This window comes from Schistocerca nitens, chromosome 4, assembly GCF_023898315.1.
Source record: "Schistocerca nitens isolate TAMUIC-IGC-003100 chromosome 4, iqSchNite1.1, whole genome shotgun sequence".
Classification (NCBI taxonomy): Eukaryota; Metazoa; Arthropoda; class Insecta; order Orthoptera; family Acrididae; genus Schistocerca; species Schistocerca nitens.
In genome coordinates this window covers 976,938,512-976,951,462 of record NC_064617.1, presented here as the reverse complement: position 1 = coordinate 976,951,462, position 12,951 = coordinate 976,938,512, and the positions used below count along the sequence as shown (strand labels likewise).

The window sequence follows — 12,951 nt, the reverse complement described above, 5'->3', positions numbered from 1 at the left end:
AGTTCAATGTGATCACTCTACTATGAAATAGTCTTTCATCAAGTACTAAATTAATCTCAGTCTTTAACAAATAAATTTCTATACATGATCACACACATTGTGTTCTCTTGCAACTTGGTCAGTATGCAAGCTCAGACTAGACTGACTACTTCATGTGTGTCAAAACCAGATGATGCCAAACCTCACATTGCTCATGGTATGGAGCACCCCTGCATCATCTGTGTTGATACATCTGAGCAAATCATCTCTGTTGATACATCTGAGCAAACATATGTAAGGGCGAATTCAATAAATTACATATAGGATCAATATATATAATCATATAGGATTTAGTCATGAAATGCTTACATATTCAGGATGCAATCAGTATATACAAAATTAGCATCAAAGAGTTTCATGTGTACTTCAATTCCAGTAGTAGGCCTACTTACTTCTTTGCACAACCTTCCAGACTTAATTAAACCAACCATCATGTTTTAAATGACATTCCTAAGTATGAAAATTTACTTACTGAAATATTTATACACATAATGGTTGTGTATGACCTTTGTGTCATTTTCTTTCATCTTCTTACAAAATAGCTTAATGCCATTTTTATGGTCTTATATACTTAAGACAATAATGTACAAAGATAACAGTCAATCAATTTTGGGATTTCTTAGCACTATATTATTTTTTATAGAAATATGTCAATAAGTGAAAAACAACAGGTTTTATTTGTATTAACAATGTAAAATTGCTACATTGCCAGATGCAACCTTATAGTAGGATGTACAAATATATGGAAGATGCAGTTATATAGTTACGTAATGCAGGCAGACATGAGATCGTCGAGGCTTGATGCAAAGACTAAGAGTCATCACTCAACACAACCAAGTATGCATAAGTAGGTGAAAAGATCTAATATTGCTACAGTACTACATTGGCTGTCAGTCACAGTCATTAAATCTAGGGATATTCATCCAAAATAATTCAAAATGGGAAGAACACAAAAAATTATGTATAGAGACAGATGACAGGCTGAGATCCATTTGGAATATTTAAGCTAGTCCTGTAAGGAGATTACTTACAAAATGCTTGCTGACCAAATTTTGAATACTGTTTGTCAACTAGAATCTCTTACGAAGTCGTTTTAATGGAATTGATAAGGAAATGCAGAGAAAAGCAGTGACATTCATCATGGGTTAGCTGCGTCGGCATGACAAAAATGCCCAACAAATGCCAGCGAAATCCATGACTAAACATATGTTCTGAATTACCATCAGGCTCATACATTACTTTTCAAAAGCATCTAGTCCAAGATGTCATGAGAAATGTATTATTTCCATCTAAATACAGCTTGTGTAACGCCATGAGAAGAAAAGAGGTATATCACAAGAAATGAAGAGGTATACCACAGTAATTTTCCTTGTTTACTGTATGCAAATGGAGAAGAGAAAGAGAGAGGGGGGGGGGTGATACTGGTTATTGTGACCCCTCCACCATGCATTGTAAGAAGGCTTGTGTAATACGGGTATAGGTGTAGAGAGAGCCTTCTTTGTCTTTTTGTAGATGCTGCCACATTTCTTGTCTTCCCCCCCCCCCCCCCCCCCCCCCCCCTTTCTCTCTCTCTCTGGATGTACTTTTTTAAGTCTGTCTTGGAAAAGTCTATTATTTGCAGGAGGAATTTCCTTTTTTATTTTGTGTCCATCCATTGATTTTATGGATCAGTTTAAGACAGCTATGACAAACAAATGTGTGTGACCTGTCTAATCAATGAGTGACTTACAACTTAATACCAACAAAAGAAATTTGTACTTACCAAATGCCAGCAGAAATGGTTACACACTGATAGTCATAAAAAGTTAATAGAATTCAAAAATTTCAGCATCTCCATCTGGTGAGGCAAAGAAAACGGCTGGTTGGAATGATACTATTTAGAAATTAAATAGGATATATAACCAGAAGATCCTATATGAAGTGAGGAAAGGCAAATCAATAGCACAATGCAGTAGTGGTGTGCAGTTTGGAAGGGAGCTGTGTGGTGTATTCTCTGCAGAGCTAGTGAGAGAGGGACAGAGAATATCAGTCCCACACCATATTCTCTAACTGTTCTCTGATCGAGCAACTGCTAATGCTGTTGGTATTCTCCATGAGGACACTTTTTTATTGCTTCTGGCTCTCTTGAAAAATTCACATATTCTGAAAACCATCACTATTGGTTGTTAATGTAACGAGTTGAGCTGGCAAATGTCACCCATAGTAAACACTATGGTGACAAAGTAAGTCTCACCATATCTTCACTAACATGAAAAACACTGCTAAATGTTCTACCCTACAAGGACATATTGTAGACAGGTGTGGCAGAGTGATGCTATTGGCTGGTGCGTTGTGTGATATACTGCCTCTTGCTGCCTGTCATCTTTTGTGCACGTCACTGTAACAAACAATTGAAGCCTGAAAATAGTAGAATTTAGAAGTTGCAGGGAGGGTACAAGCCAGAATAGCACAGGAATGGTCAGAAAATGGAAGTACAAAAGAGGCATGAACTGACAGAACAAACAGAAAGAAATGAAGAAGTAACTATTGTCGAAACAGTGGCTAAGGAAAGTCATGACACAAAAATATACATAAAAAAGAAATACACTCCTGGAAATTGAAATAAGAACACCGTGAATTCATTGTCCCAGGAAGGGGAAACTTTATTGACACATTCCTGGGGTCAGATACAGGACATGATCACACTGACAGAACCACAGGCACATAGCCACAGGCAACAGAGCATGCACAATGTCGGCACTAGTACAGTGTATATCCACCTTTCGCAGCAATGCAGGCTGCTATTCTCCCATGGAGACGATCGTAGAGATGCTGGATGTAGTCCTGTGGAACGGCTTGCCATGCCATTTCCACCTGGCGCCTCAGTTGGACCAGCGTTCGTGCCGGACGTGCAGACCGCGTGAGACGACGCTTCATCCAGTCCCAAACATGCTGAATGGGGGACAGATCCGGAGATCTTGCTGGCCAGGGTAGTTGACTTACACCTTCTAGAGCACGTTGGGTGGCACGGGATACATGCGGACATGCATTGTCCTGTTGGAACAGCAAGTTCCCTTGCCGGTCTAGGAATGGTAGAATGATGGGTTCGATGACGGTTTGGATGTACCGTGCACTATTCAGTGTCCCCTCGACGATCACCAGTGGTGTACGACCAGTGTAGGAGATCGCTCCCCACACCATGATGCCGGGTGTTGGCCCCGTGTGCCTCGGTCGTATGCAGTCCTGATTGTGGCGCTCACCTGCACGGCGCCAAACACGCATACGACCATCATTGGCACCAAGGCAGAAGCGACTCTCATCGCTGAAGACGACACGTCTCCATTCGTCCCTCCATTCACGCCTGTCGCGACACCACTGGAGGCGGGCTGCACGATGTTGGGGCGTGAGCGGAAGACGGCCTAACGGTGTGCGGGACCGTAGCCCAGCTTCATGGAGACGGTTGCGAATGGTCCTCGCCGATACCCCAGGAGCAACAGTGTCCCTAATTTGCTGGGAAGTGGCGGTGCGGTCCCCTACGGCACTGCGTAGGATCCTACGGTCTTGGCGTGCATCCGTGCGTCGCTGCGGTCCGGTCCCAGGTCGACGGGCACGTGCACCTTCCGCCGACCACTGGCGACAACATCGATGTACTGTGGAGACCTCACGCCCCACGTGTTGAGCAATTCGGCGGTACGTCCACCCGGCCTCCCGCATGCCCACTATACGCACTCGGTCAAAGTCCGTCAACTGCACATACGGTTCACGTCCACGCTGTCGCGGCATGCTACCAGTGTTAAAGACTGCGATGGAGCTCCGTATGCCACGGCAAACTGGCTGACACTGACGGCGGCGGTGCACAAATGCTGCGCAGCTAGCGCCATTCGACGGCCAACACCGCGGTTCCTGGTGTGTCCGCTGTGCCGTGCGTGTGATCATTGCTTGTACAGCCCTGTCGCAGTGTCCGGAGCAAGTATGGTGGGTCTGACACACCGGTGTCAATGTGTTCTTTTTTCCATTTCCAGGAGTGTAATTACAAACAAGATTAGCAGTAATGGTGTGAAGAGAGGACAGGACTCAATGAACAGTAGTGGACAGTGACCAGAGTGATCAGCATATCTTTAGGCCGGCTCATTCCATACAACAAAAATGACCATTCATTCATCATGGTAAAATAAACGTAAATTAACAGCTTCAAAAGTCACTAGTCACATCCGTATCTGACAATAACCTAACCTTACTGATCCTATCTGATGAGTTTCAAACAGGGTCTTATAACTCCAATGTGACACCCCGGAAGTCGTGAAATGTATCACGAAACAGTCGTTCGCCTTGAAAGTTCTGTCGTTCTAAGTTCCTTGTAGAGGTAATAATTTAAATTGTTCAAGACAGTTAACATAAGTACATTGTTGACACAGTATGTTCAGAAAGGTTTTAATTTCATCTAAATAACTGCTTGTATGCTGCTTGTCTAATGCTTAGGTTATGGATTAGCCTTCTATTTGCTAAACATTTTTGCTGAACGTTATGTAGATAGTCGTATCCAAACTACAAATTCCCATTCAATTTGGTTTGTATGTTCCATAAAAAAATGTATTTTTCATCATTTAGAGTGAGAAAAGCATTAATCAGTATAAGTGAATGAAAGAACAAGATTACTGTTACCAATCACTGTTCATCACTTGTAACAGTAAGATTGTTGTTTCATTTGATAGCAGTAACAGTCATGATAAAGCCTAGCCTAAAATGTTGACATTTAGAGTTATCTTTGTAACTATAATTTCAGTGAATGAGCCTGTTCGCTTTGCTTGTAAAGAACTTGGATGTTTCTTTTAACACTTATCAGAAGATGTGTACATAGATTATTCACATATTTCACATATGTCCTGAAGCAAGTGATTTGCATTTCATCTGTGGAACTGTTACTTAATGAAGCTTAATGTTTTCAACAGGTAATTCAAAGCCAACTGGCATTGCAGTGGATTGGGTTGCAGAAAATCTGTATTGGACAGAGACTGATCGTTCAGGCAACAAACCGAGAGGCAGAGTAATGGTTGCAAAGCAAGATGGACGCTTCCGCCGCTCCCTTGTGTCGACTGGACTGGAATCACCAACTTCAGTGGCTCTCGATCCTCAGTTAGGCCGCATGTTCTGGGCTGATGCTGGGGCAGCACCAAAGATTGAGACAGCTTGGATGGATGGGAGCAAACGCAGGCCACTGGTCACAGACGGTATCAGGCACCCGACAGGCCTCGTTGTTGACTACGCTATGGACCACACGTTATATTGGGCCGACACTAAACTGAACTACATTGTGAGGATGCGACAAGATGGATCCAACAGAGTTGATGTTTTGAAAGGAGGTAGATATTTGTTCTCATTTATTTTGAATAGAAACTGAAAATTCTCCAGCATTATAGAATTCAGTGATAAAGTGATAATGTTTTCCAGTCCCCGAATTGATACTTAGAAACAAAATCTTCAGTTTCCTCTTTGAGGACTTGTTATTGGCTCAGTGAAATCAATAGCACCAGGTTAAATTACGTGTCACTTCTCTAGCTGTAGGAATATTAGAAGAAAAATTGTTTTAACTCAGCAGTGTCATTCAGAATAACTTAAGTATAGTAGTAGATTGCTGACACTATATCCTGTCAGTCAACAGTGAGTGTAAACAAACAAGAACTTAAACCACTGCTAGGGGAGAGGAGCAAGAAGAGGTCCACTACCCTCTCGCAGAGTCAGCAGTCTGTATTCGTGTTCTGTGGCTCAACTGTGGGACTTAACATCTGCGGTCATCAGTCCCCTAGAACTTAGAACTACTTAAACCTAACTAACCTAAGGACATCACACACATCCATGCCCGAGGCAGGATTTGAACCTGCAGCCGTAGCAGCAGCGCGGTTCCGGACTGAAGCACCTAGAACTGCTCGGCCACAGCGGCCAGCTCATGGTCTGTGCTCGCACAAATACAGAACTGATATATGGTCTTGGGTATCACTGATCTCTTCTGACATTGAGAGAAACATACTCAACCTGGTGATGGATCGGGATTAATCTCTTCACTCGTTTCAAAATAAAAAATAGAAACAATAATGAATGATTGCACAACACAAAACAAAACAGAGTACAGTAAGCTTTCAGTAATGATTACAGTGCATTTCTTGACTGAGGTTGGCACTAAAGTTAACAGTACAGGCCTGACCTCTGCCAATATCCTATGATCACATATCAAAACGCCCCCTCTCCCCAACTAAAAACTGCCATGTTAAATTGTCTGTATAATATTTGTGTGTGTGTGTGTGTGTGAATTTTTATACAAACTTTTGAGAATGAAGAGAGCTACCCCTCTATCAGAGCTTTTGATACAACATTGATTATGACGCATTGTTTCCATAACTGATAATGTCCATTTGGCATTTTAGACTACTGTGTGACCCAGATTGAGAATTTGCAGTTTTTTCTATAACTTCACTGACAATTTTTTTTTTTTTTTTAACTTGCTGGCTAAGTGTATGGGATGTCTAGTGAAATAGCAGAAAATATTTGGAATACCCACTGAACTTGTTTACATCATCTTTGTTATTTAGAGACAAGATCACAGTATTGTGGGCAATTGGCCAATATTTTAGAGACTCCGTTGTGAAGCACATTTGGGCTGCAGTGAAGCTCTGATGTTAATGCACCATGAACTAAAATGACATTTTACCATTTATGAAGTGTTTGAGAAAAGTATGAATGTGTATGGATGGCAGAGTACACAATGTTGAAGACATGTTTGGAGTTGTATGCAACAGTGAGAAGAAACAATTTCAAGTATGAAATCACATGAATGAGGCTGATTATCAAAGCTAAATTGTTGTATTGGCTACCAGTTCCAAAAGAAACAGCTGAAATTTCCTTATAGACTCTAGTAAAACAGTATCTACACTGAATTAATAGACTTGGAAAGTCACATGCAACTGAGAAATCATTGATCATTGTACCACATGTGCTCCATCATTCTATTAGTTACTGGTACAAGATTCACATTTTTAAAATGTGAATTTAAAGCTAATTGCATTTTATTAGTAGCAAATTCAAATAATTAGTTAATTTTACTGTACAGGCTTATATATAAAAAGTAGTTAGTCTTTTATTTCTTTTTTTTATTTGTTTATTTTTATTGGCTAAATGCAGTACCGCCTTGCTCTCTAGCTTCATAAGGCTGTGGAGGATGAGCTTAACTGACGTTTTTTGCTGCCACTTATTGATGTTAGTGTGCATCTTTTTTTGATAAAGGAATTATTCTCCCGACTTTTCTGTCATTCCTTTTCTTGTTCTTTCTTTTTTTGCCATTTTCTTTGAACCTCTCATATTTACCCTGGTTGCTCCCACTTTTTTCTTTTCTTTTTTTATGCAAGTTCCTGACCAGCTAGTTTATGCTTAGATCATTTCAGTGTTAATTTTCTGTTGTTACGTCTGAACAGTCTTCATTCAGATAGCTTGTTGGGATGCTCATAAGAGTCTTGTTATCTGTCCACTTAATATTCTCTCTGAAAATCCTGATTAAGGTTATTCCCATTCCACCGGTACATTAATTTCTTGTTCTACAATCTTTCAGACATAATTTAATTTCAGTGCTTTCAATATACACGTCCTTCTTTGTTAGTGGTAATACTTAATACTTAATAATTTTTTAATTAAAATCTTGACATCACATGCGCTTACAACTTCTCAGTCCAAAAATCCTTTGAATACAAGTAGGCTGAAATACAGTTCTTAGGTTGCTTAGCAGCAGTTGCCACTAACTACATCAGTTCCATTTGCAACACTCGTATGTGCACATTTTTTTCATGGATGACGCACTCCTGTGATATCCTGATTGCTGGCGGAGCTACAGTCTGTCAAACAGTTCCTGATTGAACTGTGCAGCACACCACTGTAACAGTCGTAGGGCTGTTATTATGTCCCTGCACACACCACCAATTTTATATGTTGACCATATGTGAAGTGACAGGAAGCTAAAGAAAGGAAGATAATGGAGTTTGTCAGTTTTTTATTGTACTTTTTATTTTTGCACTTGGAAAATGTTAGTCACTTACTCATTATCACATTTTATTTAACTGAATTAACATGTTTTCACAGGTTTTCTTGGCATGATTTATTAAAATTGTACTTCTGGGTGTACATTTGAGATGTTGCTTCCATTTTTGCAGCATGTGCTGTTACATGCACTTGCTGAGTCCAGGCAGCGAGTAAATGTAAGAGTTCCAAGATAATATTATTGTAACACCACATTTTGCAGCACCAGAAGATGATGATTGGGTCGGTTGTCAAAATATTGTGCAGAAATGGAAGCAACAGCTTGGTTTTACACTTGTATGTACACCATTGACATTCACACATTGCGTAGGCTCCAATTAAACTTTTACTTAGTATCTGATGTGGAGTTTTCCATGCAGTGCCCCAGACATTGCAGAGCTTCTTCAGATCTCCAACCATTGTTGTTCTGAGACAGTGCCAGTGCCATCATTATATAAAGAAGATGTCAACCCTCTCGCTCCAAAAATTTCAGAGCTACAAGTTTAGCTCATGCACATTTTACCTACCAGAAATGTTGTCTAGAAAAGCTGTGTCAGTTGTCTCTCTCCCACTGCAGCACTTATGAGGATGAAATTCACCAAATAATACAAACCATACCAGAATAACTGAAACAGAATCTGCATCGTTGTATTAGGTTATGGGTTTTGACAGTGTCCTTTATACACCAAAAAATTTTACCTTCATGATATAATTGAAGAAATTAAGTAATTTATTGTTACTGTGGTTTTACAGATTTAAATTTCTGTTAACCTTGGAAATGAGAAATTGAGAGTAATGTATCATTCACAACACATGCTCATTTCTATTTATCTTATTGTTGTCCTAATAGAGAGGTGACCATGTAGTCATCTCAGTTGTTGATAGATATTTCATGTTTCTCTTTCCTAGCCTTGTACAACAGGAAGCAGCATTAATTTCTAGTCTCATAGAACTGCTGTATGCCCAATTTGATTTTGGTACTGGGAAATTATGAGTGAGCTGAATGTGATTTCTAGGCTCTCTCCTGAACTGGTTAGGATAAATTCTGAACAAAGAATGCCTATTTCCTCCTCCTTAGATGTCTCCCGTAACATGCTGCAGCTGAAATTTTGGCAAACATTGTACAGAATGTAGTTTTGTAGTAGCAGTGCTCATGTTGATGTTTATTGTTACCTCGTTCGTATATTACCCATATATTAATTTCCATTATCAGTCTAGCTTGTGTAAGCTATATATAATGTAGTGCACCAATTAACACCCTACTTTAAGTAAAAAATTCTGCTCTTTTTCTTTTTATAACTGACTTTATATATCTGTTATCTCCAGATTTTTTATATTATTGAATTATTTCTCTCTTTCCTATTAAGAGTCCTTGCGTCATCCCATATCATTGGATGTTTTTGAAAGCAGCCTGTATTGGGTGAACAGAGACAATGGAGAACTTGTCAGACAGGACAAATTTGGACGTGGTGTTCCAGTAGTAGTTGCAAAAGATATTGAAAGTCCATCAGGAGTGAAAGGTAAGTTTCGTTTGTATCTATATGTGTGTGTCTTCATATGTTTGTGTATGAGGGTGAAGTGAGCTATTGGATTGGTGTACTATTAGTGATTTGCAAGCTCAGAGTGCATATTTGAATGAGAATGTGGACATTTACATGAGACACACCATATCGTCTGTCAGATCACACAAGTACAGGGTTCTTACTAATACCAAAGTCGAGATGCCTCATAAGCTAAAGCTAATGAATAAATTAGGTAATGTCTTCAGAATAGAGCAAATTAATTTCTTCTGTTTGATAGATTTACACATTTTGAAAGTTACATATGAACGCATCATGTAGGCAGTGGCAGGAAGTAGCTATTTTACACATAGATGATAGATGAGTTGGAAGATGAAACAAACAAGTTTATGATATCTGCTTTTGTGTGAACCCACATTAATATCAATCTTGTATCAATAGTTGGTAAATTGCTAGAAAATTTTGAATTGATTTGAAATAGAGACTTAATTTTTGCAAATTCACCAAAATGAATGCAATTATTGATAACAAATAGCAATTCAATTGGGCACATGTTACAAGGCTAGTGCGGAAATCCTGTTATTTGATTTTAAGTAGTTTAGGATAGCAGTATTTAGAATTACAACATTCATGTTAACAATGAAGAAGGGAGATTTTTGACTTTTCACTTGCTCTAAATAGTCCACCAGATTGTGGTACATGGATATGATGGTCAACAGACCTGCACATATCGTTAATACATTTTCATGATAATCTAAAAAATATTTAATAACACAGTAATTGAATGTTTCAGTAGATATGTATGAATTGTGGACTGGAGTTAGGCTTACAAAAGGAAGATTAGGCTTTAATGTACCATTGATGATGTGTCCATTAGAGATAGAGCATAAGTTCATATCAAGCAAGGATGGGGAAGAAAATTGGAAATATCCCTTCAAAGTAACCCTCCTGAGATTCACTTTAGTTGATTTAATGAAACCACAAAAAAACTAAATGTGGATGGCTAGACATGGATCAGAAGGCCAGTTCCCTCGAACGCAAGGTAATTGCATAACCACTAAGGAGTTAAGTTACACATTAATAGGCAGAAACAACCACTGTTGACTACTACTTAAAGTGTACTAACAAGAAATTATTAGCAGCACAAATCTACACATTCTGATAATGATAGTAAGCACTTTCTAGATTACTTTACATATGCATATTAGGAGTAGAACAGCTGCTCTGAAAATGCCACTGCTCCACCTCCTGTACTATTCAGCTTCTAATGTTGATGAGATGTTAAACTTTCCTGCCTTTTTCCTCTCTGCCTTTCTCTCCTCTTTGCTTTACCAAAAAAAATTGTGTAACTCTGCACCTTTAAGTGTTTAATGAAAAACAAAATATGTCTCATTTCTTTTGAACTAAATGAGTGAGTTAGGGCTTAACTCCTCTATTCCTCGTAGCCATCTTTGTGCAGGGGAAAGCTCCCTATGCCTTCTTTTGAAAATGACAAAAAGGTATATGGATGGTATACTATTTACAGGGTTGGCTTTTTTATGTATTAGTGAAAAAGTTAATGAATGTGTTTCATACTCACTGACGGGAATAAAATACTGTCATGCAATCAGTGCAGATAATAATGTATGGGAGGGAGCAATTACAGACATGGTGTGTGTGTGTGTGTGTGTGTGTGTGTGTGAGAGAGAGAGAGAGAGAGAGAGAGAGGAGGTGGGGGTGGGGGATGGAGACCTTACTTGGATTAGACTAGTACTGAATTTTAAACACTGTTAATTATTTAAGAATGAACTTGAGTATTCTACATTCAGTAGTACCTGGCAGGAAAAAAAATTATTACACCTGGAAAGACCCATGTTGATTTTGATCTGATGACAGTGTATGCCAACTGGGTGATAATGGATGTAATGATAATGGTTTCAACATTGTCTGCCAACAAATAGCATAGTAGCATTGGTACCACTGTGCCATCTCTGTCTACCCTTTACTAGGGAACGTTCACAGCCAGAAGGCTCAGTGTTGTGCAAATGTGTGAAGCAAGCAGGCAAGCGCCACTGAGATGCACTCGTGCTCCCTACAGCCAATGGAGTGAGTTTGAAACGGGTCAAATTGTAGCCTCCCGAGTGGTGGGATGGTTCTTTTGCAGAATTACCACACAGGTTGGATGTATTGCATCAGTTATGTAATGCTGCTGGCACCAGTGGTCATGTGAACATCCTCACAGCTGTAGATGAGGTTTTGGACATCCACACTGCACAGACGCCTTCCAGGATCATCGCACTGTAAGGGCAGCAGTGGCAGATCGTACAGCTACCACAGCACAGAGAAGAGAGCTTTTGAGCCAAGATGTGTCAACACGAACTGTGGCGAACTGGTTATTAGCAGTGGGACTATGACCACGCCCACCTGTAGCCCATTTTCCACCTGCGCCACAACATCGACAACCGTGGCTCGAATGGTGCTGTCAGAGGATCACTTCCCTCGGGAAGATGGATTGACACGTCGCGGTCTTCAGTGATGGAAGATTCTGCCTGCATGCAAGTGATGGTTGTTTGTGCCTACAGCATAGACCTGGTGAGCACTGTCTCATAGAGTGCATCCTTCTAAGACACACTGGCCCCATCCCACGCTTTATGGCATGGAGTGCAATAAGCTACAACCCTCGCTTAACATTGGTGTTTCTGAAGGGGGATGCTAACCACTGCTCAGTATGTGCAGAATGTTGTTTAGACCTGTTCTTTTGCCGTTCTTGCAACGGGAATGTGACATGTTGTTCCAACAGATTAATGCTCATTCACATACTGCCTGTGAAAATCATTGTGCTCTGTAAGACGTGCAACAATTTCCCTGACCAGCACAGTCCCCAGACTTGTCTCCAATCGAGCACACGTGGTATATGATGGTGGAGAAGTGACTCGTGTGGCTCGTCAACCATCAACTCGTACTGAACTAACTCGACAGGTCGAGCAGGCAGAGCATAACGTATCCCAAGACAGTATTCGCCACTGTGCGATCAGCTGGATGCCAGAATCAGTGCCTGCATTGCGGCCTGTGGAGGCTACACCACCCACTAATATGAGTGTTTCGGCATGGGTCGATACCTGGTACTTAATCATTTGGTGTACTCAATATGCTCTGTTGCAACAATACATCTTGAGTCAATTGGAAACCCCCTAAAATGCTGTACTAATTTTTTCTGGCTGTGTATATACACTGATTACCACTAAAAAAAAATGTCGTGTGGAGAGGGTGTCCCGTTGCGTAGACCGGTCGCCTGGTGCAGGTCTTTGAAGTTGACACCACTTTGGCGACCTGCACGTCGATTGGGATGAAATGATGATGATTAGGACAACACAAC

General features: G+C 40.3%; 1 protein-coding gene across 1 annotated transcript in view; it reads left to right on the top strand.

Annotated features, from left to right (window-relative positions):
* Positions 1-12,951, top strand: part of LOC126253678 (low-density lipoprotein receptor-related protein 2) — a 215,470-nt gene that overhangs the window by 193,273 nt on the left and 9,246 nt on the right. Inside the window, exons 56-57 of the mRNA XM_049955201.1 lie at positions 4,968-5,378; positions 9,444-9,596. Coding sequence (XP_049811158.1) covers positions 4,968-5,378; positions 9,444-9,596 — 564 coding nt within the window. The remainder of the gene's footprint in view (positions 1-4,967; positions 5,379-9,443; positions 9,597-12,951) is intronic.